Below are 27,787 nucleotides of genomic sequence, written 5' to 3'. Positions count from 1 at the left end.
TTCTGATCCAGAGAAGTAAGATAACTTGGTTGTCCAAAGGTGATGATAATACTGCTTTTTTTCATGCTTGCATCAAGAAAAGGAGACAGGAGAACAGGATTGTCTCGTTCATTAATGAAGATGGAGAAACTGTGGAAGACTACGAGCAGGTAGTTAACCATTTTGTCTCTCATTTTAAACATTATATGGGCAGCAAGAGTTCTAGTTCTATAAAGTTTGATGACAGATGTATGGAGATGGGCCCTCGGCTTAGTATGGAGCTTCAATTAAACTTAATAAAGAAGTTTTCTAAGGAGGATGTCCGGAAAGCAATCTTTAGTATTGCTAGCACAAAAATTCCGGGCGCAGATGGGTATAATTCTGAGTTTTTCAAAGCCATGTGGAAGTTAATTGGGGATGAGATAGCGGAGGCTGTGCTTGATTTCTTTGACACAGGGAGGATGCCTGAAGAGTTAAACGAAGCTGTTATTGCCCTTGTTCCAAAAGTTGAGTTACCTAGTAAAGCGGTGGATTATAGACCGATTGCCTGCTGCACTACTCTGTACAAGTGTATATCTAAAATGATCTGCAGTAGATTATCTGAGGTATTGCCTCAGTTGATTGGCCAAAACCAGGGAGCGTTTGTTAAAGGTAGATCTCTGGCTCATAACATTCTTATTTTTCAGGATCTAATAAAGAATTATAGTAGGAAAAATGCTTCTCCAAGATGTGCGATGAAAATTGATTTGAGTAAAGCTTATGACACGGTTGATTGGGATTTCTTGGAAGATTTGTTGAAAAGTTTCAGGTTTCCTACTAGATTCATTCACTGGATTATGGTGTGTTTAAGGGAGACTTCCTATGTGCTAATGATGAATGGCAGGTTACAAAAAGGGTTTAAGGGTGCCAAGGGTCTTCGACAAGGGGACCCCATATCCCCGATGTTGTTTGTGTTGGTTATGGAGTATCTTACTCGGTTATTGCAGCAAGGAGCAAGTGAGAAGGAATTCCGGTTCCATCCTCAATGTAAGAATCTGAAGATTATTAACCTTTGTTTTGCAGATGATCTCATTATTTTCTGCAAAGCAAATAAGGGCTCGGTAACTTGTGTAAAACGAATTTTTGAAGAGTTTAGTAACAAAACAGGTCTCAAAGCTAATCTTGCAAAATCTCAGGTGTTCTTTGGTGGTATCTCTAACAGAGAGAGATCTGATCTTCTAGGCATCTTACAGATTGAGGAGGGGATGTTTCCCCTAAAGTATCTCGGGGTTCCAATGAGACCAACGAAGTGGAAAGCGGAGGATTGTGAGGTTATTCTCAAGAAGATCAAGAACCAGTTGCACTCTTGGGCTAGTAGACATCTGTCTTATGCAGGAAGATGTCAACTAATCAACTCTGTTCTGTTGGGTCTGAGAAATTATTGGATGAATATTTTCTTACTGCCACAAAGCACAATCAAGGAAATTGATAAACTATGTATGTGGTTTTTGTGGGGAAACAACGGTACAAGAAGTAAGTTTCATCTTACCTCTTGGACTACTGTTTGCTTACCCAAGGAGCAAGGAGGTCTTGGTTTTGGTGAAGGGGCTAAGTGGAATAAGGCTATGATTGCGAAATATGTTTGGGCTATCGATCATCATCCGGAAGCTCTTTGGGTTCGGTGGATAAATCATGTGTATTTAAAAGGGCAAAGCTTTTGGCAGTATCAACTTAAGAATGACACTAGTTGGTACTGGAAAAAGCTTTGTAATATCAGATTGATGCTATCTAAACAGGATGTGGAGGATGCTGTGCATAAGGGTAAATTTTGTGTCAACAGGTTATATAAAAGCCTCTGTCTTGGTGAGCAATTTGAGCACCAACGGTTTGTCTGGAATCGGTATGCTGTTTCTAAGCATAGATTCATTTGTTGGCAGGCTGTGAGAGATAGTTTACTCACTAGAGATCATCTTTCCAAAATTCTAATTATTGAGAGCAGACTTTGTCCAATTTGTGGCTGCTGTGATGAATCCTCGGAGCACTTATACTTCTCCTGTGTGTTTTCTCAGCAAGTGTTAAAGAGTGTTAATGGTTGGTTGGAAACTGCTTGGTCGGACCGACTAGAGGACTGGCAGCTCTGGACTAAGCAGCTGGGAAACAAAAGGGTAAATTTAGTAGCTGCAATGGTTCTATCTGCCACTGTGTATTATGTGTGGCAAAATAGAAACACGTGTATTTTCAATGGTTTTTCTTATAGTGTTCAAAAGATTGTAGAAATGATAAGGAAAGATGCAAAGTATAGGTTGAGCAATTTTATTTTTAAGAAGTTGAAAGATGAGGAAAGGTTATTATTGTTAAAAATGACCTCTTTGTAGGTGTGGGCTTGAGTTGTGTTGAGTTTGTAAGTTGGTTTTTTTTTGCTTGTTGATTAATGAAGATTTTTCTTTCTTGATCAAAAAAAAAAAAGGTTACTTATGTTGTATGAGCATGCATATTATTTGTTCACCAATCAAGATGCAATTAAGCAATCTTAATAATATATGACTCGTTATTTTTATCATCTACATATAAAAGTGAAAAAATGGCATATACATATCATATTCAAACGAAAAATATTGTAAAAGTATTTCTTTAAAAAAAAATCTCTCGTGTAAGATGCCTGATCATTTGAAGATCTTTTAGTAAATGAGACTTAAGGGTCCACAATGTTGAATATTAATAACTTTTCTTATTAGAGGTGACCAAATAATTCAAAAATAAATAAAAATAATATAAAAAAATTAATTAATTATTAGTATAAAATAATAGAGTGAAAAATCTATATATATAAATGTACAAACATGATCGTGATTATACTTAAACATTATCCTATAATTGCCAAAAGAAAAAAAAGGTCTACATAATTATTATAGCTAACGATTTTTTATAATTGTTATTAAAGTAAAATAAGTAGTTTTCATTTAATTTAATACATTCATGCTTTTCCTAAAAAAAAAATAAAAAGATAAGTAGTTTTCATTTAATTTAATACATTCATACGTCAAAATATTATGTATAAATGGATTATCATCCAACCAACTAATCTTGTTGTTTTATTCGTAATGTACATTTAGAATTTAGTGAATAAGCTAAACGTAACGAAAACCCACACATACATAAGAATGAATGGAATGATAGATAAAAAGGATCTAAAGTAATTCCTAATGATCAACACAGCATATCAAATTTGATGATGATGAGAGCAAAAAAAAAAATTCCATATTTGAATATTTATCATCTCATCAATTATTATTTTTCTTTTTTGAATATTATGATATATATATTATAATTATTTAAGTTTTAAAACATTATTAAATATTTTGATAAATTCAAAATAATTTAAAATACATAAAGTTGGTCTAATTTATTTCACATAGTCACTACTACAAAAACACCCTTTAGAGGCGGTTTTTAAGCCCTTTAGGCGTCGGTTTTCGCGAAATTCGCTACCGACGCCTATCAGGGCGACGCTAAAGGGTTTATAAAAACCGACGCCATATATACCCCTATGGCGTCGGTTCCTAGCTAAGAACCGACGCCATAGGGGTCCCTATGGCGTCGGTTCCTATCAAAAAACCGACGCCATAGGGGGCGTAGCAACCGACGGTAAAGGTCACGCGAATTTCAGTTTTTCGATTTTTTTTTAATTTAATTATATTATTTTAATTTTATATTTATTAATTTATATACATATTTATTTAAATTTTAAATTACATATTTATTTAATTTAATTATATATTAATTACATTTTAAATTAAATAGTAATTAAATTTGGGTAAAAACATAATTTGATTTCATAAAAATAATTAAATATTACACAAACATGTAAAATTAGTTAAAAATATTAATAAGTTAATAAATCTAATTACAAGTTAATCTATAAAAATTACATAATGAAGAAAAATTCTTCGACCTTTGAACCTCAATCGTCACCGTGAATCACCGCCATCAATTGTTCGATCCACTTTCGCTGTAGTGGTAAAATTTCTGTTTTTGGATCGTATTGCTTCTTACCCCCAAACTGTTAAAAAAATTAAAAATTTATATTAGTTTATGTATATGTATATTATATATTTGTTATTATAAAATTTATATACTATGATCAATAATTAAAACTTACAGCTTTTTGATCTTCTATGTAACGGTTGGGGTTGGCACGTGCGACGATGTCAGTCATATATTTCAAAACATAAAAACCGCATTCTTGGCTTTTAGGTTGTCTTGGACAGTTTGCTTGTGCAATTCCTTGCCACGGGCCAAGATACTGATGTGCGTCCCCCTATATACATGAATGCCCTGTTTGGAAAAATTATATTAGCATTTCAATTCGTTAGTTAATTTAAATTCGTTACATAAGAAGTCATTAAATAATTACCTTCCGATCATTTGTTCTATTTCTTCGGGAATTGGGCGGCCTTTTAGAGGGTTTAAATGGATAATTTTCTTTGGCGCAACCACCACTAGCGTCCAATGCATCCTAGAAAATTATATTGGAATATAAGTAAGATAGTATAAAAATAATTTGAAGACATAATATAGAAATGAACAATTAGCACTAAAGAATTTAATAAAGTTTACCCGATATTCCAAGGAATAAAGAACATTTGGTGGTTGCCGTTCATTAATGATAACCAATTAGCCAATCGTCTTGCCGCATCGTCAAAAAGGCCCGGCTACGTTCTTCATCGGCGATCCCATTACCTTTGTGAGAAGCTCTGGGTCGTAAAACTTGAAAATTTTTCTCAGACCGTTGATGCTCTCCCATATGTGCCTGCCAAAAAAAGTGTTAGTGCCTTATAATAATTTAACTATAATTTGATATAAGGTTAATTAGATTAAAGAAGAGTATACATCATTCCAAACAGCATTCCCTGGTTGCCGATGTAGTCACACGTAGCAACCTGCTGCAAATCCTCTCCAGATAACGTGATCTGGGTACGCGGTGCAATGAATCCTCGGGGGACAGGAATTGTGATTATATCACGTTTATCTTTGAGCCTTAGGAATTCATGAATCATCCATTTCAGCGAATTAGGGATCAACGCCATCTTCTCTTCCGTGAACAACTCATCTTCCCGTGCACCACGGCTTTGTGGAGAAAGCATCGGAGCTTTCCCCTTTGACGCATCACGTCTTGAGGGCGGTTGAGCGAGTGGACCCTAAACAAAACAGAACATAATATATATATATATCAAATTTTATCTAATTTCTACCGAAATTTCGGCAGCATAACGGTTGTAATTGAATGATCCCAAAAATTTTGAACATGGCTGTATAACGACAAATAACACATATATAACAGTAGTTTGTTCATCCATCCCACCGCAGCACATATATTCGCAGAACCTACTTCACTACGGATGAATATTGAAGATATTCAAACTCCACTAATCATTAATAATTAATTTCAGTTGAGAAGTTACCTCGGTTGTTAAAATTAAGTGTTTAGGCCAAGGAAGGAACATCTGGTACACGTCCCTAACATATCTGAACTCTTCAAGTGGGACTGGGATTTCAGCGTCCTCTTGCAGGATTTCTGAAACCATGATCCGAGCATGTGAATCATCGTAATCCTGGCAGTGAACTTTGACCACACCCACATGCTCGTACAAATACCCTCGGGCCACAATATTGTCGATGTTGTCAGAGCAGAGATGTACTTGCTGAGTAAGGGCCGCTTGGTCATCAAAATTGTATAGGATACCTTGGTCGTTGAGGGAAATGAACTCCTCAGCATAAATTTGTGGTTGTACCTCATCCTGAGGAGCGTATGGTTGTGGAACATACGCCTCACCAGCCACCTCTCCTTCTTCCTCTTGTTCGGCAGCGTTCCTCTGCTGCTTAAGGGATTGGACTTCGGCTTTTAATTGTTCAATCTCCTTCGCTTGCCGAGCCACAACATCAGACACTTCCCTTTTCTTCCTGCCGAACAGTTGAGATGCCCTGGTCAGGAACCTACAAATCATAAAATGCAAATTAGCAACGATTTCATTTGTGTAACTAAATAAATAACATTTGAAGTAATAGCATACCCAAGCGGCCACGACACGTCCAGGATGCTCTGGTGTCCCGAGCGCCTGCGTGAGGATATCGTTTTGGCCCTGGACCTGAATTTGTCCCTGACTAAGCTTCTCCTCTAATTGAGCCTAATGCACGCATATATTCAAGCAATTAGTATATGAATTATATACACTAACTCTAATTGAATTATATATTCAAGCAATTAGTATATGAATTAATATATACTTACTATCTTCTCGGCAATTTCCTTGTCGTAATCAGTGACAAGTTTTCTACTCTTGGTGCGAGATTTAATCCAAACACGGTGGCGGGGAGGATCTGCAACTTCGAGGTCCTTTTTCTACATAACGTTATAACAATGAAATGAGTACCAATTAAATTGTATAGCACATTATAGCACATTAAATTTTTAGTATTACTTACCACAGCTTCCCGTACGTTCACCATCCCACTCCGACCACTTCGATGTCTGGATTGAATTTTTGAGGAACGTTCACGTTGCACCTTACTCAATTCCTACAATGCCAAAAAAATACATTAGATACATGTACTTGTATTTAAGAGTTTATCTTAGTGTTAATATAATTAGCGTACCGTAAATTCAGAGTTAGTCTACTTTCAACAAATTTGCACCAATCGGCGGCGTCGATCTCCGGTGCTTTTCGGGGACTTGTGCCGGTCGTCCCGAATCATTCTCTTTCAACGCGGGCATTATGATGTCTTTTGTCATCCTATTCTTGAAGTCTTTCATTAACTTCCCGGCTAGGATGAGACAATCATGTTTGAAGGTGTCCGCACAATGAACCCCGTCTATTTTGAAGGAAAACAAACACGGTTAGAGTCAACATTTGGAGTAATAGAAAAACAAATCAAAATTCTAACAAATAATAGCTTACCTGAATGTCTTTCCAAACTTGATTTTTCAGAGTCTGGTTGACTTTTTTCCAATTTTTATAAGCCAACCCTATTGTCTGCCGACATCTGACTCCCATATTGGATACGAGCTTCGCGTAGCTTTTTCCACAGTATTGACCTTTATCATTAACTTCGAGGGCCACTCTTTTGCCCTGATCCATTAGTTTGGATATTTCATTCATTTGCGTCGGCCCTCGTGTAGGTATTGTGGTTGGACACTCATTTTCTGCTCCCGAATCAGATCCTGATTCCGAGTTCGCCATGTCTACACCATTAACAAACAAACTTCAAAGTTAGCTATATATATAACAAGTAGTGTATATGAAATATTAAAAGCATAAACAATATGTTAATGATTTAGGAGCATTCACAACCACAATATAAAGTAAGCTATATGTCAATGATTTAAGCATAAGAAATGTGTTTTTTGCTTTAATTTACTTTTATTATTTTTATCTGTTATTGCATTTGTATTCTTCTTCCATAATTAAGTAACTTTTTTTTTATTACTATTATTATGTGTAATGATGAATGACTTTTAGCTTAAGGATTGTGATTTTAGTAAAGTGTTAAACATGTTGTGGACCATGTAGCTAATCATTACAATGCTCATCAATTATACCCAAAAAGAAGATGATTGAAATGATATTGGGATTTATTTTTATTTTTTTTATTAGTTATGGCAAAGATGAATTTTTGGGCATGTTTGATTCCAATTTTGAAAGAAATTTTAAAATTAAGGTCACCATTTTCACTAGATTAGTAAGCTAACATAACAAATGGTTAGATTATTTTTTAGTGACCTAACATCTTATTACTATGTTATAGCTAATTAGTTCTTTGGGTGATGTAAATATTAATATTTTTTTAGTAAGATTTATCCTAATTCTACCGAAATTTCGGCAAGACAACTACTGTAATTGGACGTTCCCAAAAATTTTAAAAGTGCCTAAAATAACAAACAAAACAGATAACCAATACAAAATTTATCCACCCACCCGACCGCAGTACATGTATTCGCAGAACCTACTTCACTACGGATGAATATTTAAGATATTCAAACTCAACTAACATGCATTGATAATTAATTATATAATAAGAAAAAGTTAGTTAAAGTATATACCTATCAATGCAAGCTCAAATACACTACACACAAAATTATACCGAACCTACAATATAAACAAATATAACGAAATTGCAAAAATAATTATTTCATTACTTATAACTAGTTATTAAAAATAGTAACAAGTTACTTAGTTACTAAATTATACATACATATATATATAATCAATTATATCTCACACTATTATCTCAAAAAAATTATTTCCCACACTAATTTAATTTTAAAATTTTTATTTCTAAACTATACACACACTAATATACACACATTATATACACACATATTCAATAAAATATAAAATTACATATATATACTATATGTTGAGCTTTAAATTTTTACCTAATAACCGCAATCCGACGAGCAATTCCGTAAAAAATCCGGGCACTATACACATACAACACAACAATATTACCATTAAAATTAAAAAACCCAAAAAATAATTTACAAAAACTAAAAATAAAACAATGTACATTATAAAAATGAATAGAAACTATATTTATACCTTAAAAGAGGTTGAGATTCAATGTTTTCTCAACAAAAAATGGTGGCCGGAGTTATACCCACTATTTTTGTATAGGTTCGGATGACAGAGAAATAGGGAAAAAAATTAAAACTTTTTGGGTGTATAGGATTAAGTATCGAAAATAGAAGATTTTGCAACAAAAATGGGCTCAAATGGTTGAGAAATGGGGGAGAAATGGGTGGTGGAGGCGGTGGTCGGCGAGGGTTTTTCTTCTCTGCTGGGTGCTGGTTCTTTGGTGCTTTGGCTGGGTTTGGTCGAGTGAGGAAGAAGCTGAAGCAGGGGTTAGTTTTATAACCCTATGCCGTCGGTTCCTTTATAGGAACCGACGGCATAGGGTACACGTGTCAGCAAACACGTGTACCCTATGCCGTCGGTTCCTATAGAGGAACCGACGTCATAGGGCTAAACATAAAAAAAAAAAAAAAATTATTTCCCAACCGCCTCTAAATGGTATAATTCAATTTTATACCTACGGTTTTTATCAAAAAACCGCCTCTAAATGTCAATTTCGAAAAAAACGGGTATTTTCACACCCTTTAGCTTCCCTTTTTATAAGTGGGAGTGAAAAAACAGCCTCTAAAGGCCAAGATTGTAGTAGTGAGTGCACATATAAAATAAAATAAACAAGCGTAATAAATGTTTAAATCATAATTTTAGTATTAAATTATTCTAAATTTCTTTAATTTTTTTTTTTTTGAGATGAAATTTCTTTAATTATTTGTAATTATATAATTATTTAAAATTGAACTATATATATACTAATAATATTATATACAATAAGCAAAAATATAGAGAAGGAAATGAACTATATATAATTGGTCCTATTAATTGTCCTTGTCCTTGTTGTTTTCATAGATATATATTATATATTTTATCACTAAACCACTATACTATATAGTCCGAAGAAAATCATGACAAAAAGTTTGTATACGTAGCTGTCATTTTTTTGGTCAAACGAACGTGATAATATTGAATTATTTTCTTTCGAAAGAAAAAAAAAATCTAGTAGCTATAGCCTTACGAGTAAAAAGTATACCTTTTTGATATATATATATATTTTTTGTAGTTATACAAAAAATACATATATAACGAGAAATATATATATATATAGGGATTGAAAAGATAATACATATAGAGTCAATTGGGTTTGGTAGATAACAATGGTAGTGATGTATTATTTTAGGTATGGCGCTCTTGTGTAACATTCATTGGTTAAATTTATATATATATATATCACCCTCCAAAACTTTTGGATATGCCAAAGGTGACACAAGTTTTTGATGATGATCATTAATATGTAATTATGTATTGCTAGATTTTTGGCTTATATATTAATGATATAAGTTAGGTTAATTAAGAGGTTGGTTGTCTGCCCTAATTAGATCGAGATGAGAACAGATAAGCTTTGAGTTCAAATACAAGAGACAATAAAAAACATGACGAAGGAGAGAAACATGAAGTAATATTATTAGGTCTATTATGTATATTTATATATATGTGTGTGTGTTAACATAGATAAGGTTTATGACTATACTCACCTTTGCCTTTCTATATATATTGATGATGATATTATTTGATGATGTGAGGATCTTTATATATAGACATAAAATATATATATATAAATAATATATATTAGATCGTCCTAGTATATTCATTTTCATCATTACTTGCGTCACAACCATATGTATAAATATAAATATTAGGCTATTACTCAATTGTATAATAAGATATCCAAATTTTCATAGAAAAATATGTGGAATTAACATTTGTTTGTATAAAGATGTATCTAATTAATAATGTATAAATTGTGAGAGTTTATTTATTTATTTATTTATTTGAATAAAACATAAACTTTCATTAGATATAGAAAGATCTTCCATATTGTGAGAGTTTAATTAAATATTAACAAATGAACAACTTTTTATTTTTTAAAAAAAAACAATTTTTGTTAAAAAAAAATGAAAGTGGAAAAAGTTTATAGAATCGCCGGCAATGTAAATCGATCTTGTGTCATGATCTTTATCATGTTATTAATTAGATTTTATTTAAAGTGTGACATTATTTGTTTTAGAAAATAGATTTTGAAATATTTTTTTAATATAATTAAGATAGAGATACTAAGCATAATGTTAATATTTAGATAAAAAATTATGATGAATGAGATAATTTAAATTATACGTAGTACTCATGTTTTATTCATTTTTCCAATACATCTGACCAATTTTAATTTGTGTTTTAACAAAAAAAAAATCACATATTTTCACTAAATTTATTTTCAACGTTTCTTTTATTAATCATTTAAACTATAATTTTGATATTTAATTTAGTTGGTATAACAAATATTGTGTGAATAGCCAATTAAGTCAAAACACATATAGATTTATTTCATTTTATTAAAATTATTAACTAGGGTTTACTAACTAATACAAATCTTTTTTTGTCATTACTCTCTTGTATTATTATTATAGTCTATAAAGATAGAATTTTAGGATGTGTTTGAACATTTTTTTTCTTTTTCTTCGTAAAGAAAATGTCTTATATAAATTAGTTGATATATATGTTTTTGTTATTATTGTAAGAGCAAAATTTGATATTGAACCTAGGCACAAACCCAATAAATATTTCCATAAATTTTATAACGTACAAGATAAACCCTAATTGTATGTACAGACAATTTAATCATTCGATAGACATAGAGAATCAAGAGCCCAAGTTCTCAATAGACCTCAAATTAATGACTAACTATAATCGATTCCATTTAATTACGGGATATATATATATAATTCACATCACTTTCTTAATCAATCATGGTTACTTTCTTATAATCCTTGTTAATGGAGTAACCCATATTTTTATATTTAATCCATGCAAAATAATCTTTAAGTAATGAGTAATGATTATGCAGGCAATGCATGCATGCTAATGGGTGGTGAACCTAAAGGGGTAAGTTGGAAAATACTACTTTTATTAATCAATTAATTAAATTTACCTCTAATTTTATATTTAATTAAAACATACCTCTTTTTATATGTATTTTGCTCAAAATTCTTGAAGTGATATGAGTAAAATTGGTATAATGTTTAAAAAAGAGGTAAAAATAATAAATTTTAAAAAAGAAATAAAAATAAAAGAAGACAATATAAAAAAAAAATATAGAGTGTAATTTCCTCGAACAACGAACCCAAAGGCTTGAGTGGTGAACCTTTGAGTCTATACTGAGTATTGACCCATGTAGTTAACCCACGAGTGATCAATTACTGTTGCCCACCAACTCCAAATTGGACCCAATATGATAATATACAAACTGCTTAAACTGTTTTTGATCAGTGGGTGTACACTACAGTAGAGCTGTCTCTAGTTTTTATGGGGTCAAGGACCAAAATTTTATAAATAGGCCTTTTGTTTGAGAAATGAAAATAAATTTAAATAAGTTTTAAATTGTTTGAATAAAAAAAAGTGGACGTCGGGATTAATTATTTCACAAATACATACAAATTATAAAAAATATGATTGTATGAAATTTTAAATATTTTACGATATTTATAGAAAATACGGTCTTTTTATAATCTGTATGCTATTTTTTGTTATTGTTTTGATTTTATTTGAATATTATTTTTCTGATATTTTTACGTAGTTTTCTTGTTGCTTTTATAAAAATCCGTGAAACTGTAAAAAAAAATTATAGTAAAAATATAAAAATTTTACAAAAAAAAAAATAGTAATTTATGTAATTATTCCTATATCAAAAAATATGGTACATATCAAAAACCCTATATGGGCTTTATCATTAAGCCCATAAGCTTTCCAATGCAGCCCAATAACAGCCCCCATCTAAAGCCCAAAAACTATAAAATTGAAGAAGAAGCCGAGCTCAGCGAAATCTCGGTGAGCACATCTCAACTCGGCTACGGCGGAGACGGCGGCGACATTTTGTAGCAGACATGGTATTATTTGTTCTTATATCTGTGTAAAATTTTGTTTTCAGTTCTTATGGTGCTCGTATCTAATCGTATATTGTAGAAATATTGTTTGCTAAATGTTCATATTTTTTTGGTTTGAATTCCCTTTTGGCTTAGCTTTGGATCGAGTGAATTCAATTAGTAATTGTTTCCTATCCTAAGTTGATTACGAGTTTAACAATAGGAGTGATATTAAATATAGTAATTTAAAATATTTTGTGTAATTAGATTTTGTATGAAGTTCATGTTGTGAATTTAGTGTTCTTAAACTTGAATCTGGATGAATTTTGTGTGATTCAATTGTTTCAGTTGTTAGAAACGTAATTTCAATTTGGGGATATGATGTTATGTAGTACATTCAAAAGAAGACTATGTTCCAAAAAAAGGAAAAATGAAGAAGAAGAAGAATCTTGACTGGTTTGGTTTTGATATTTGTGAAGTTAGAAATGGAAGAAGGAAACAGTCAGAATCAGATACAGAGGTCAGATATTGGAGAAGAAAACACCCAAACTTTGGAATCAAATAGAATTACAGACCAACATCTGTTACAGTTTCTAGATTCAACTGACGACTATTTAACCCAAATGGATTCATTGTCTATGATGCTACGCCAGGTGATTATTCCCTAACTTGATACTCTGAGCTAATTGATTGTTCATTTTTTGTTTTTTTGGTAAGATTGAATTCACTTTCAAGAATATGAAGATGACAGTATTTATGACAGGGATGGTTTGAACTAGCCAGTGCACGATATTCCATGGGTGCGTCGCGTGTGAGCAGCGCAATGTTGGACTTAAATTCTCATTCTGCTGCTACTTCAGTGCAAGTTTCAGAAGATGGTAAAACTTGTGTTACAGCTCTCTTATATCTTTATCTATCTGCATCTTTGATGTATAGAGTTGTCTAATAATATATTTTACAGTTGATTCGGGTGTTCGGAAAGCTCGGTTTGCATTGTGCAAATGGGGTTCCTCTGATAATGTAAAACAAGGATTTGGAGAGGCAAAACTTGGGGATGACAGCTTGCAGCTACGACATCGGAGCTCTTCTCCTTTTTCTGGTATAATTGTCTTTTTCCTCTACTCATTTTTGTGCATTTCATCATTCAAATGAAAAGGGAAAAATCACAATATCACTTTCACATTATATCAGTATAAAGTTATATTGATCCTGAGAAGGAATTTGCTAAAATTACTGTAAATTCTCCCTATTGATCATTTCCCATTTTCATTGTGAAAAATGGGTGAACTCCAAATTTCATATGTGGCTCATACATAGAGTGCCAGAACCCATAGTACCTTGTGTCCTCTAATTTTTTGTTGTTTTGTTTATGTTTTGTTTTGAGTGAAGAATCAACAGAGAAAGCCTCACCACAAAATGGAGCTCCACTTATAGTTGATGATCAAGTAAGTAATACAGTCTTTTACTTTAGTATGAATCATGCTGTCCTTATATAGAGCATATATTTGCTTAGACTATGGTAATACTTTATAGTATTTGAATTAGGCTACATATACGGGTGTCAATGTCATACTGTGCACTGATGCTGCAATGGTTGTTTTCCTATTGTTCCTTAGATTCAGAAGGAGCGATCGAAATCACTGTCTGTGTTTGGCACTTTGGTTTCTCCAAAGCTTCGAACTGCCCAACTTTCATTTGAAACAGGTTAATTCAATGAGTAGTTTCACAGGGTTGTTTTCGAAATCTCTATTTCTTCATTCAATTGATTGATTGTTTTTGCTTGTTATTCTTATGTAGCACTGGAGAAGCTTGTAGAGATTGCCAATGCACGCTCAACTATGCTATCTACTTTCGATCAAGTGAACAAAAAACTGGAAGAGACTTAATACTTACCCCATCTCAACTTTATGAGCTCAAACAAAGAAGAGAGGTGTTTTTTAAGTGCATACGGCCTCTTATTTTCTAAGATTGAGATATTAAAGTTATGAAAAACCATTTGGATAATAATAGCATTTGGTGTAATTTTGGATGAACCAAGTGGGGGATAGCTGAAATAATCAAATATGTTGTTTAAGTTCTTCACAGACACAATAATAATTAATAATTATTATAATTTTTTGGTCCAGGAGATATGAGAATGAATGAAGGGTATCATGATTTCTTTTAGTTGATTACCTGGTTTGAAGTTTTTTCATGGGATTAGAAGAGATTCAATGCCTTTCCATCATTTTATTTTAACTAATAACTTTTTACTTTAGTTCGAGAAATTATTTAATCTAAGTGATTTAATGAATTCAACGATTAAAATTTGAAAACAATAGGGGAAGAGAAAGCTCAAACATTTAAATGAAAGATAAAGTTTAAAAAGCAAAATGCTTAAGATTGACAAAAGTTTTAACAAACAAAATGGATGTTTAACATGACAACATATATATAACTCTATTTCAAAATATCCATAAAAACAAAAATGACATAGTAACACAAACTTAAAACAGACAAGTTCCCTTTCCCTACTTGTCTCTACCTATCTCAATCAGTAAATATGGAAGAAAACAACAATCAGTAAAGATTAAAGTAAATTCATTAATCACTAAAGTGTGTGAGAAGAATCAATGAATAATTATGCTCACTCAACACATTCTTTATCATTTCTCTTCTCCACCCAATATAGCATTTCTCTATAGCATCATAGGACATAAACTTCTAATAGTATTAAGTTATTAACAATGTAAAGCGTCAATTGAAGCACATTCCTGTACTATAATTATTTTCAATAACAAAATTCAAGAGTATATAACAAGAAATTTTTATAAAGACATTTTCTTATTCTTTGATATAGATGACTTTTGAGAGCATACAATAGTTAATATATACTTGTGTGTATTTGATTGAAAACTTTTGGACTTTATTTTTTATTTAATTTATTTGATCAAATCTTAAAAAAAAATTATTTCACGTGATAAAATTCCATCAACATATAAACCAAACACAGTTGAATTGAATTGTATAAAGTAAATAAAAATTGTATTGTATTAAAAACTTTCAATTTCACTGGAAAAAAAAAAGTTGTACCATTTTGAATGATAATGCCTTTCTTAAAGAAAAAAAAAAAAGAAAGATAATATCAATCCAACAAAACTAAGTTTAATCCTATCTATAATTAAGGTACAAATAAAATTAATAATTTCTATCTTTCAAAAATTTCAAAAGCACAAAAAAAAAAAAACAAACTTATTCTCTTTTTTAAATTTCTTTATCTTATTTTTTTTATCTCTGATTTTCACTTTCATTTTCTCAAGAACCAAACAAAAAAAAAAACAATTTTCTTTTCTTTCAATTTCTATAATTTTAGTGGTGAGAGTTACCGTGATGTTGTGTATACTTTTTTATTGAGAGGTAGTTTCCTTTGTTGATACAGAGATTGTTTCTACTTTTGAACGAAATAAAAATAATTTTTTTTACAATTGTTATAATGATGAAGTCATGTTCAATGGAGTTCTTTCTAACTTCATAGTCTTCACTTTTTTTTTAAAAATGCTTGTGTGGAAAATAAATCAATTAAATAAAAAATGTCACCAATCATAAAATTTAAGTAGTTTTGCTTTCAATATCCCTATTTTTTATACCACCCCTATATACATGTATTTCTTCTTCGGATGTAATAAAAATGTAAAAATAAGGTGTATTTATAATTTTTTTCTTAAGTTGCAAATAAAACTCCTATTTATTAAGGTACAATTTAACATTGTGAAACTTCACATAAGCTTTGAAACTTCAACTTTGATGACAATAAAAGTTTGTCTTTATAATTTATTCTTGTCCACACAACCAAACAGCACCAGTGGTCTAGTGGTAGAATAGTACCCTGCCACGGTACAGACCCGGGTTCGATTCCCGGCTGGTGCACTTATTTTTAATTACTTTTTTTTTTCATTTTTAAGCAAAATAAATGCCAGAAGTTCCAACAATAATAGATAAATTATCTTGTGTAAGTTGTTGGAGAATAAAATTCAGATACAATAAAGTATCGACATTTTGTTAATTGGATGCTTTAGTAAAATTAAAAGATGTAAGGAATTGGTTACCTAAATTTATAAAAAGATTTAGCAAAAGAAATAGAAAAGAACACTTTGAATATATATATATTGAACCTGAATTAAAGTTTAGAATATTTCTATTAAAAAACATTTATTATAAAGAAACAACAGAGAGTATGATCTGCTCTGTCTGTTTACAAAAGCCATTTCCCCATTATTACTAAACCATAATCCCACCAGAAAGAAAAAACAGTCTAAATAGCTTTCAACTGCCTTTGGTTCATCTGATCAATGGAATTTTAAACCTGCAAATGCTTGATGGCTGTGTGAACATCCTTATCGCCTCGGCCACTGCAATTCAGTACAACTTTGGTTCCATCAGGGAGAGTTGGGCACAACTTTTCCAAGTAAGCAAGTGCATGAGAAGTCTCCAAAGCTGGGATAATGCCCTCTAGTCGAGATAACCTTTTGAAAGCTGCACAATCAAAAAGGCATCATTATAGTATCGGAACAAGGATTCCAAATGTGTAATTGAAAAGCAAACTAGGGACACAATGAGCATCGATGATAATGTTTCGTATGTCCATACCTTCCAATGCTTCAGCATCAGTAACACTGTGGTATTCAGCGCGGCTAGCATCCTTAAGAAAACTGTGCTCAGGTCCAACACCAGGATAATCCAAGCTGAATGCAACAAACAGAAGAATTTAGTTAAATCAGAAATGTCTTAAGTCACCGAAAAAACCAGGTAAATCAATAATAATACCCTGCACTGATAGAATGAGGCTCAATTATCTGTCCATCATCATCTTGAAGTAGGTAGCTCATAGCACCATGCAACACACCAATTTCACCTTTGGTCAATGTTGCAGCATGCTTACCACTGTCCAATCCAAAACCAGCAGCCTCAACACCTATCAACCGAACTTCCTTGTCTTCAACAAACTCATGGAATAGTCCCATTGCATTTGAACCTCCACCAACACATGCCACCAGCACATCTGGTTTTCCACCCCATTTCTCTAGTGCTTGTTTTCTTGTTTCAATACCAATCACTTTATGGAACTCCCTGACCATCATCGGATATGGATGAGGCCCGGCAACAGAACCCAAAATGTAGTGGGTTGTCTCCACATTAGTCACCCAATCCCTTATAGCTTCCGATGTAGCATCCTTTAATGTCGCTGTCCCAGAATGAACGGCCCTCACCTATGTAAAGTGAAGTTTAGTTTTCAAATTATGCTCAATAATCATAGATAAATAAAGAATCAAACAAATCATCGATTCATTAAAAAGTGAGTTGCCCCTTAAATTTAAGTTCATCTTCACCAAAAACAAAGACTGAAAATCTGAAAATGAGAAAATTGCTTATGAAGATTAATATCCCATTACCTCGGCCCCAAGAAGCCTCATTCTGAAAACATTAAGTGATTGTCTTTCCATGTCTTGTGCACCCATATAGATGATGCACTCCAAGCCAAACCGAGCACATACAGTAGCAGTGGCGACTCCATGCTGACCTGCACCTGTCTCAGCAATGATACGTTTCTTTCCCAGACGCTTCGCAAGCAAAGCTTGGGCAACGGCATTGTTGATTTTATGAGCTCCAGTGTGATTGAGATCTTCCCTCTTCAGGTAAATTTGAGGTCCTTTCCCATCAGCACGTTTGTAATGCTCAGTCAACCGCTCTGCAAAGTAGAGAGGACTCTCCCTACCAACATAGTCCTTCAAAATCCCATTCAGCTCTTTCTACAACATAAAAGAAAAGACATTAATCCAGAAATTTGATCAGATTCAAAGACAAAGTCAAAACAAGGATTGAAACATATGAAATGGAATAGGGAAAAAGTGAAACAACAATATGATTAATCTATTCTAAATGATTAAACCGATACAATTTTAACGAAGGGTATTATAAAGTTCAAGGTTTCATTGCAAGCCTCATCTTAAACCCAATAGTATTAACATTTCCTAACAAGTTAAAGCAAACCGATACTATTGAAAATTGAAATGAATGGAAAATGTGAAACTACATTTCCAAGGATTGAAACAAATATGATTAATCTAAATGCTCAAACCGATACAATTCATCTTCAAGCCAAAAGTATAGCATTTTCTAGCAAGTTAAAGCAAATTACATCATCTTCATTCTTCTTCTTCTTTCTCAAAAAACATGTCAATCACAACCTTAAAAATTACAGAAAAACCCATTTATTTCACCAACTTAATCTCCATTCCTCATAGATAGTATAAAAAACAAAAGCAAAGAAGGGATTCTGAATTAAAAAAAGAAAAAAAAAACCTCAAAGTCTTCATCACCAGCGAGAGCATGAAAAGCGGTTTCGAGCTCGGTGAGCGCATACATGAGAGTTTCAGGGACATACTTGCCACCATACCTACCGAAACGGCCAAAAGAGTCGGGTCGGGGCAGATCTAAGGTCGGAGGCGGGTCCTGCATTACTGGGTCGCGAATGAGGGTGCAAGAGATAGAGGTACGAGAAGTAGTTTTACGGAACTTGAATGGCAAATGGGAAACAGAGTTCGATGAAGAAGAAGAAGAAGAAGACAAAGACGAGAGTTTGGGAAGGTTTAGGTTATTGCAAGTGGTGGAAGAAGCAGCTGCCATTGTTTTCTGCAAATTAACAAAGGAAAAAAGGGAAAAAGACTCCAACTTTAAAACCCCCAAATATGAAAAATAAAATAATAAACCCAAAATAAATAAATAAATAGAAAAATTCAGTGGATAGTATAGAAGTAACGTCGATTATATATTTTCATTCAATGCATAGAATAGGACCCCCCAATTTGTCTTAAATGTTGGATTTTTCTGTGTTTCTCAAAATGTTAAATGTAAGAAGAAAAAAAACAAATTCCATTTTTAACTCAAAACATAAAACATTCCCAAAAAAAAAAGTTGAGATTTTTGTGTACCACATATAGCACCGAACCAACTTGGTTTCTTAATCTTCAAAATAGTAGAGTTATAATATATATTTCGTCTTATAACAGTGTTGAAAACAATTGAAAGCTTCAATCAGACATTTGATCGAACAGTTTACAGGTGTACCCGAAGAAAAGAAAAAGAGCTTATATAAGGGTTAACAAAATAAGATTAAAGTAATCACTTGATGCTAGCTCAAGTGGCCATAGGTGGGTGTGTGTTAGGTTTTGGGTTCAAATCCCAAGAAAAATATGGTTATAATATATAAACGCTTAAATTAAAAAAAAAAAAAACAAAATAAGATTAAAGATTTACCTTGGCGGTTGAGAACGGAGAAGGACTGTAAAGACAAAAGATAGAAGAAGTACTCAATGGTTGTAGGCCTAATCTGCATATTTCTAAGAGTAAATACTATTTTGGATCTTGTGTGTTGTAAAAATTATTGATTGGATCTTCTATTTTGTTAAATGACAAAATGAACCTTATATTTTCTAAAATAGTAAAATTAAGATCATTAACTGATTTTTTATCAAAATAAAATTTAATAATAATATGATCTAAAAATATTATAACAAAATTATTTACATTTTCTTTATTTGTTCATATTTTCAAGTTGGTTATATTAAAATAAAAATTGTCAACATTTGTACCATTTTAAAAAATACAAGGTCTATTTTATCATTTAACAAAACAGAGTGTCTAATTAGTAACTTTTGCAAAACATAAGATCTAAAATAGTAGTTATCATATTTCCAATAACAAATATAAATCAAAACCAAACCAAACCGATAATCCTATTCATTGTATTTAGGCTAACTCAAGTGGTCATAAGAGGGTGCGTGTGTTGGAGGTCCTAGATTTGAGTCCCAAGTTATGTATTATAATGCATAAACACTTGATTCAAAATATATATAGCAAGTATGAACGAACACGGGGCGAAGAATTAGTGAGGAGTGTTCTCCTCGTCTCTATCTCCATTACGGATTTTAATCCCTATTCTTATTTATTTTTCATCGAAGATGGAGCGAGAAATCTTCTAATAGGGCAAAAATGGGATGTGGAATTCCCTACTAAAAAATTAAAGTTTATATTAAAAATTAAAATGTATAAAAATATTAAATTACATAAAAGTTAAAATATTACACATTAATTATTATTCAATAAATTAATTATTATCTACAACTTAACTTAAAATTCATAAAAAGATACTAATATACTAAAAAAAATAAAATATCAATTAAAAATTATAAAATACTAAATGGGTCCCCGTCAAAGGGGAGAGTATGATCCCCGTCGTCATCCCATTTAATATTCATGAACAAAAAATAATCTCTGTCCCTGCCCCGTTCCCTATTTAGGCGAGGAATTCCCACCCGAATAGGGGCGAGTCCTTGCGGTACCCCATCTTTATGAGAGAAATGTGCATCCCTAATAGCAAGAAAGAACCCAAGGGCTCTATTTATATAGCAAAAGGATAACCGGATGGCCAAGATGAAGTTCCCATAGTAATTTAGGCGTAGTGAACTGGGTTTTGACACGGTACATGAACACGACACGAAATTTATGGGTTAAGGTCAGAAAAATTAGATGTGAGTTGAAAACAAATCGACACAACTTGATACGAAATAAAAACAAGTCAAACACGACACGACATGCTTAATATAAATTTGACAATTTAATATGATTTTTTTAAATAAATAAAATAAAAAATTAATAATAATAATAAAATTATGTAAAAATATATATTTAGTAATTCAATCTTTAAATTAAAAAAATTTAAGTTTAATTTTCTTTAAAAAAAATTGAAAATATTTAAAACATTTTAATTTTTATTATATATGCAAATATATATATGAGTTTTTTAATGAAACCTAACTCTATTATTTTTTCTACAATTCCAACTTTAGTAATAGTAAAACGAGTTAAAGTGGGTCAACACAACATGATTTTTTACGGGTCGAGTTAGGGTTGAGAAAATAAAATACGAGTCAAAACGGGTAGATACGCTGACACGAAATATAAAAACAAATCACATAAAATATGATATAATAAACACGACACGATGACATATTTTATCACTCCTAATATCATGGCAGTTGAGAAGAAGGATGACTTCTAATTTGGGTTGAATTATATTTTTGGAAACAAAAGAGGTTGCAAATGCTTTTTAATTTAATTTAGACTAATTTGTGCCTTAAATACTTAAGTTTAATTTTTTTTTTCTAGTTGTAGATAAGTATTTAAATTTAATTTTTAACGTTAATAATAGCTAAGCTTTATTTTTGGAACTTACACAAGTATCTGGTTGTTAAGTGTTAAGTCAATGGTCACATGACATGGTCACATGACAATCTTCAATTGGTACATGTCATTAAATTTTTATTTTTATTGAGTACTTTGCAGTGAAAATACCTAAGTTTAACTATCGATTGCAGATAAATAGTTAAGTTTAATTTTTTTGCGATAATAATTCCCAAGTTATATTTTTAGAAATTTTGTAGGTATCTAGTTGTTATGTGTGTAAATGGCCACGTGGCAGATTTTGATTGGTCTAAGCTAATAAATTTTTTATTTTTATTTAAAAATTATTTTAAATATTTTAATAAAAAACTGATATGTGAATAATAACTTATAAAGATAAAAATAATTAAAATTAATTATGATATATATTATTTAGATTTAAGTTTTTTTTAATGGAATTTAATTACTTAATTTTTTTTTTTTTGAATGGAAAAGTTAATCTTATTAACCATCAAATTCAGTTACCAACGTAGGTAGCAAATCTACCGGAACATCCTCCAGGTGAAAAATACGGTCAGGATAGAATAAGGATGCTTTTGCAAAAACATGATATTTTTTGATATTGAAGTATGATATTTTTTGCAAAATAAGTAAAATATTTTCTTTTTACAAATTAAGTAAAATAGCTGGTGAGACTCTAATATATGTATTTTATGGAAAGAAAAAAAACGTTTAAAATGGTATGTTTATTTTTGGCTTCAAAAATGGTATATCTATTGAAACTGAAAAAATGAGACCTATGTATTATTGTATTGTTTTTATAGAATTATCTTCTTCTTTACTCTTTTTTTCTATTTTCAAGGACTAAAGAATTGTAGTTATGTTTATCTTGATAAAAAGAAGGCTAATTAAGATTTTTGCCGCTTAACTTTAACATGTACTAAATCATGCTCTCTGAATTTTTCTACCCGTTAAAAATTTCCCCTGAACTATTGAAATTGTCAGATTTAAGGACTTTTGTCTAATCTCATTCAATTTTACTATTTCAGTGATTGTTTATGTACTAAACCATGCTTTTTAGACTTTGATATCTACCAAATTATGCCCCTCGAACTTTGACATGTACTAAATCATACCTTCTGAAATTTCATCCGTGTTAGACGTTTTTTACTAAAATTATACAAAATTCTTAAGGTGGCGTTTGGTTGGGAGGAATGAAAATATAGAAATATGAATGTGAATGAGAATAGGAATAGGAATGGAATGGAATAAAATTTAAAAAAAATTCTCTTATTACATTGGATGGTCTTTCCTTCCTTTTTAAAATGAAATAGTCATTCCACCAAAATGGAGAGGGAAATTTGAAATTCTATGCTTAAAATGCCATTTTATTTTTTCCCTAAATGTATAGTTATTAAAATTGTTCCTATATACCAACTTTTCTAATTTTCCTAAACTACCCCTCACATTTCAAACAATCATCCTCTCTCTTCCTCTCTCTTCATCTCTCTCGAACCCCTCTCTCAAAACACAAACCGAACTATCACTCAACGAACCAACCCTCAACCCCGAGCCCGAGCCCGAGCATTCCTTCGTCGAACTGAACCCCGGCCGAACGCTCAACCCCGACTCTCGAAATCCGAAGAAAAAAAAAAAAAACCCACAGCCGATGGTCGGACCTTGGGGTCCGATGGGGTCCGACCAATCGGACCCATCGGACCCCAAGGTCCGACCATCGGCCTCTATCTTCCTCTCTCGAAATGCGAAGAAAAAAAAAAAAAAAAAAAAAAAAAAAAAAACCCACACAGTAGATGGTCGGACCTTTGGGTCCGACGGGGTCCGACCAATCGGACCCATCGGACCCCAAGGTCCGACCATCGGGCCTCTCTCTGAAATCTGAAGAAAAAAAAAAAAAAAAACCCCACGGCCCATGGTCGGACCTTGGGGTCCGATGGTCGGACCCATCGAACCCCGAGGTCCGACCATCGAGCTCTCTCTGAAATCAAGAAAAAAAAAAAAAAAACCCACAGCCGATGGTCGGACCTTGGGGTCCGATGGTCGGACCCCATCGGACCCCAAGGTCCGACCATCGGCCTCTCTTCCTCTCTCTGAAATGCGAAGAAAAAAAAAAAAACCCACAGCAGATATTGGTCGGACATTTTTGCAACAAAGTTTCACAAACAAAAAACACATCTAAATCAATCTTTTAACACTTAAAAAAAAAAAACAAAAGAAGAAAACCAAACACACCTTCGACATTTTTGCTTCGGGTTCGCCTGAGATTGGTCGCCGTGGTTGGTCGGGGTTGAGCTTCGACGGCGGTGGGTAGGTCGGGTTGAGCGTCGACGGAGATGGGTGGTTGTGAGAGGGATGGGTTGAACAATTTTTGGCTGTGATAGATGGGTATCGTGGGGGAGGGGGTTCGGCTGAGAGAGATGAAGAGAGAGGAAGAGAGAGGCTGATTCAAATGAGGGGGGTAGTTTAGGAAAATGAAAAAAGTTGGCATATAGGAACAATTTTAATAACTATACATTTAGGAAAAAAATAAAATGGCATTTTAAGCATAGAATTTCAAATTTCCCAATGGTAAAAAGAGCATTCCAATACTTTAAAATACAACCAAATAAAAGAATGAAATGAAAATTATTTTCTTTCCATTTCATTTCATTACTTCCAACCAAACATCACCTAAATTTAACAATCTTAATAATATTTTTAACGACCAGGAACATAATTTAATACATGTGAAAGTTTGAGAATAAAAATCCTAATTAACCTAAAAAAAATTATTACAAAAAAAATATAAATTGACAATTTATTTACATATTTATAGAATAAATTACTCTCCTAACAAAAAAAAAAAATATAATTTTTGAATGATAAACCCTATATAGTTATAGGGGCTAGTTTTGGTTAAAGATTCAATTTTTCTTTCTCTCTTCTCTTCGAGTCTTCTTCTTCATCTTCTTCTTCGTAATGAGGAGCTTGATTTCGAGCGCTAAATTGGTGAGTGGTGCTCGCTCCTTGTGGTCTCCGCCATGTGGGAGTCGCCGCGGTTACAGTTTGATTCCAATGGTTATTGAGCACTCCTCCCGAGGCGAACGAGCCTACGACATCTTCTCTCGCCTTCTAAAGGAGCGCATTATCTGCATCAATGGCCCTATCACTGATGACACTTCCCATGTCGTCGTTGCCCAGCTCCTCTTTCTCGAATCCGAGAACCCCTCCAAGCCAATCAATATGTATCTCAACTCTCCCGGTGGCCATGTTTCTGCAGGTTTTCTTCTTCTCCTCATCTTTTTTTCATTGTATGATCTATAATTATAGTTAGGGCAATTGTAGATTTGGGGGTTAATCTTTGGCTGATTTTGTTTATTGGGTATATAACCATTTCGTATCAGGAAAGAATTGTATGTGGAGAATGGTGAGAGGGTTATGAAATTTGTGTGATGAATGTGCAAATAACTCTATGATAACGTTTGATTATATAATTTTTAAGCAGCGTATAACTTTTTGATTCATCTTGTTGATTATGAGTTTGAATAGTATGGACTCTGGTTTATTATGGGTTTTGCTCTTTTCAATTCTTCAATTTTAGAACCAGCTTTGATGTGACTAATGAATATCATTTCGCTTTTGTTAGAAGTATTAGAGTGCTTAATTGCTTAACTTTTGGCCCCTTGAAGTATTTTTACCAACATTAGGGAGTTCTTGTGCTTTGTTCCTTTGCTGTACAGGTCTCTTCAGTTCACCCTTTGATTTTTTTCTATCCATTTGTACTGAAATTTCGTTTTTTTGGGGGTTGAGTTAACCAACTTAAAGCCTAGCCTTTACATAGTTACCTCCTATTCCACAAAACGGATTTGAGAAACTCAGCATTGTTGCTTACACCTGTTACTTTAGGTCTTGGGATGTTTAAGGGATTCAATAAATTAGAAGAGCATTAGATCTTTTGAGTTTGTTATTTGTCTTGCTCCATTTTGGTGTTGAAATTTTTGGGCTTTAAGAAATAATGTCTTGGCACTATTTAATTCCACCAAAGGTTAACATTTTCAGCTGGCTTTTGGTTTTGGGAAAACTAAATACTACCCCATGATGTTCTGTTAAAAGTAAACCTTTTTTAAATACTTCTTCGAACTTGTGCGTAAATGTGTAGAATGTGGAATGTGGTAATCATGGAAATCTAGTGGTCTTTGTGGTTGGAAAGGAATGATAAAGTTTTTGAAGGTTTAGAAGAGACTTTAGAGCCTTTATGCTATAGTGTCAAGTATTGGGTGGCTGGATTGGTGTTTGATACTAAAGAACAAAGATTTAATCTTTATCTAATCGGTTAGGGATTAGTGTACTTGGTTTTAATTTTCTTATCATCTTTTCTTTTATAACTTTCGTACTTCCCGTTTCGTACCAATATTATCAAGTCCTTGTTTCTGTTAAAAAAAGTTTTTTCACTCTCCTAGGTGGTACATACTCTGATAGTTAACTAGTAGGTTAGAAAGTTGTAGTTGTAGTTGTAGTTTTATATTGAACATTATCATCTTCAAATTATGGCTAGTGGAGATTTTACACTGACAGGGGTCATCAATGTGAGGAGAAGATCTAATGATTTCATTTAATAAGCACCTTACAGTGTTCGATATCCACATTTTAAAACTACCTTGTCACCTCAAGCTTGAAGAAAAGCTGAACTATTGTCTGAATAACAAAAGAAAATCACAAAATTTGGTTGAAGATAGCATCGACGTGTCATTATCACATTTCTGTGGTTCATTTGCTGTTACAGGTCTTGCAATATATGATACGATGCAGTACATACGGTCACCAATCAACACCATTTGTTTAGGTCAAGCTGCATCGATGGGTTCTCTTCTTTTAGCTGCCGGTGCCAAGGGTCAGAGACGGTCCCTCCCAAATGCGACAATCATGGTTCATCAACCTTCTGGTGGGTATAGTGGGCAGGCAAAAGATATGACAATTCATACCAAGCAGATTGTTCGAGTCTGGGATTCCCTCAACGAGTTATATTCAAAACACACGGGCCAGCCAATTGATGTAATTCAAAAGAACATGGACAGAGATTACTTTATGACCCCACAAGAGGCAAAGGAGTTTGGCATAATCGATGAAGTTATTGATCAAAGACCAATTGCTCTTGTATCTGATGCTGTTAGCAATGAAGGTCAAGCTAACAATGAAGGTCAAGATAAAGATAAAGATAAAGAAGATAAAGTCCCCAGTAAGGATTAGAGGGTAAGATCTCAGTGTGGCACATCACTTATTTGAAGTTTTATAATTGACACTGCTGGATTTTCACTCTATATTCCTAAGTGATTTTTATTTATTCTATCTTACTTCACAAGTTTTTAGCTATAGATTCAATTGTTCTTCACTATTATTATTTGATCTTTGAGTGAGTTCATTTTCATGGAACTCATGTTGCCCTATATAGCACCCATTTCAACTCTCTTCAGGCCAATTTTCACAGCAAATTGAAGGTTGTAATATGGTTTATGAACCATCTTTTACATCTGTGTAACTGTATCTTTAGATTGTATATCACCGACGAGCAATGAAAGAAACTGAAAGGAATGGGCAAAATTAGATTAGAAATATGATCTTTGATCAAGTATGAAAAGTAGTACAATATGTCTTTTGGTTTTGTTTTTTCATTTGAGAAAAAGAATAAGGTTCATATGGATGTGTCACTTGGAATAGACTCCAATCTTAGTATTCTCTCAATGAATGTACTTCTTTTGTTAAGCTTGTTTAACCATTAGGCATGTTATGTCCTCATTGATGGATCAAATAATTTGATTCTAATGTATATGTATCTATACATATATATGATTTTATTTATTCAGTTACCAAAATTCTATTATAAGGTAAAGCACTCATGGCTTAATGAATAGTGATTAGCTAAATGTAGATACAACATTCATAGTTTTAGTGCGTATAGCTATAATTGTTTATTATTTTTATAGTGTGTTTTGTTGATTTATGAATATATATATAGAATATAATATATAATATTTTATTATTTATGTGATAAATATATTATTTAAATGATATTAGGAG

The 27,787-nt window shown here is 32.4% G+C and overlaps 4 protein-coding genes, 1 long non-coding RNA gene and 1 other non-coding gene across 10 annotated transcripts; 3 read left to right on the top strand and 3 right to left on the bottom strand.

Moving 5' to 3' along the window:
* Window positions 1–3,770: 3,770 nt before the first annotated feature.
* On the bottom strand, window positions 3,771–4,614 carry LOC133039667 (uncharacterized). Of its 2 annotated transcripts, XR_009688721.1 has the most exons (3): window positions 4,576–4,614; window positions 4,118–4,474; window positions 3,771–4,018 (listed from the first exon to the last, which is right to left on the bottom strand). It is a non-coding gene; the product is annotated as an uncharacterized LOC133039667 (long non-coding RNA). The 2 variants fall into 2 exon arrangements; XR_009688720.1 differs by lacking the exon at window positions 4,576–4,614 and having other exon boundaries at window positions 4,118–4,560.
* Window positions 4,615–4,656: 42 nt separating this feature from the next.
* Window positions 4,657–6,603, bottom strand: LOC133034866 (uncharacterized). Its single transcript, XM_061110328.1, has 5 exons — window positions 6,442–6,603; window positions 6,248–6,358; window positions 5,421–6,143; window positions 4,849–5,156; window positions 4,657–4,768 (listed from the first exon to the last, which is right to left on the bottom strand). Exons 1-5 carry the CDS (start codon window positions 6,463–6,465, stop codon window positions 4,657–4,659), a joined length of 1,278 nt encoding a protein of 425 aa, XP_060966311.1. The 5' UTR covers window positions 6,466–6,603.
* A 5,788-nt stretch (window positions 6,604–12,391) lies between these two features.
* LOC115708002 (uncharacterized) lies at window positions 12,392–14,621 on the top strand. 3 transcript variants are annotated; one of them, XM_030636145.2, is made up of 7 exons: window positions 12,392–12,520; window positions 12,976–13,149; window positions 13,260–13,374; window positions 13,458–13,595; window positions 13,886–13,941; window positions 14,113–14,200; window positions 14,294–14,621. In XM_030636145.2, exons 1-7 carry the CDS (start codon window positions 12,518–12,520, stop codon window positions 14,380–14,382), a joined length of 663 nt encoding a protein of 220 aa, XP_030492005.2. In that variant the 5' UTR covers window positions 12,392–12,517; the 3' UTR covers window positions 14,383–14,621. The 3 variants fall into 3 exon arrangements, with proteins under 3 accessions (XP_030492005.2, XP_030492007.2, XP_030492006.2); XM_030636147.2 differs by having other exon boundaries at window positions 12,404–12,520; window positions 12,980–13,149; XM_030636146.2 differs by having other exon boundaries at window positions 12,404–12,520; window positions 12,889–13,149.
* A 1,710-nt stretch (window positions 14,622–16,331) lies between these two features.
* Window positions 16,332–16,402, top strand: TRNAG-GCC (transfer RNA glycine (anticodon GCC)). The gene has a single exon. It is a non-coding gene; the product is annotated as a tRNA-Gly (tRNA).
* Window positions 16,403–16,612: 210 nt separating this feature from the next.
* On the bottom strand, window positions 16,613–19,808 carry LOC115708000 (tryptophan synthase beta chain 1). 2 transcript variants are annotated; one of them, XM_061118565.1, is made up of 6 exons: window positions 19,790–19,808; window positions 18,836–19,165; window positions 17,926–18,282; window positions 17,300–17,742; window positions 17,123–17,217; window positions 16,613–17,008 (listed from the first exon to the last, which is right to left on the bottom strand). In XM_061118565.1, the coding sequence occupies exons 2-6, from the start codon at window positions 19,157–19,159 to the stop codon at window positions 16,833–16,835; spliced, it is 1,395 nt and encodes a 464-aa protein (XP_060974548.1). In that variant the 5' UTR covers window positions 19,160–19,165; window positions 19,790–19,808; the 3' UTR covers window positions 16,613–16,832. The 2 variants fall into 2 exon arrangements, with proteins under 2 accessions (XP_060974548.1, XP_030492002.2); XM_030636142.2 differs by lacking the exon at window positions 19,790–19,808 and adding an exon at window positions 19,465–19,597.
* A 4,630-nt stretch (window positions 19,809–24,438) lies between these two features.
* Window positions 24,439–27,472, top strand: LOC115707997 (ATP-dependent Clp protease proteolytic subunit 2, mitochondrial). The gene is made up of 2 exons (XM_030636140.2): window positions 24,439–24,992; window positions 26,496–27,472. Exons 1-2 carry the CDS (start codon window positions 24,692–24,694, stop codon window positions 26,957–26,959), a joined length of 765 nt encoding a protein of 254 aa, XP_030492000.1. The 5' UTR covers window positions 24,439–24,691; the 3' UTR covers window positions 26,960–27,472.
* Window positions 27,473–27,787: the final 315 nt, after the last annotated feature.

The sequence above is a fragment of the Cannabis sativa genome, chromosome 1 (assembly GCF_029168945.1).
Source record: "Cannabis sativa cultivar Pink pepper isolate KNU-18-1 chromosome 1, ASM2916894v1, whole genome shotgun sequence".
Classification (NCBI taxonomy): Eukaryota; Viridiplantae; Streptophyta; class Magnoliopsida; order Rosales; family Cannabaceae; genus Cannabis; species Cannabis sativa.
Note: the sequence above shows the minus strand (reverse complement) of the source record. Positions and strands in the feature narration are given on the sequence as shown.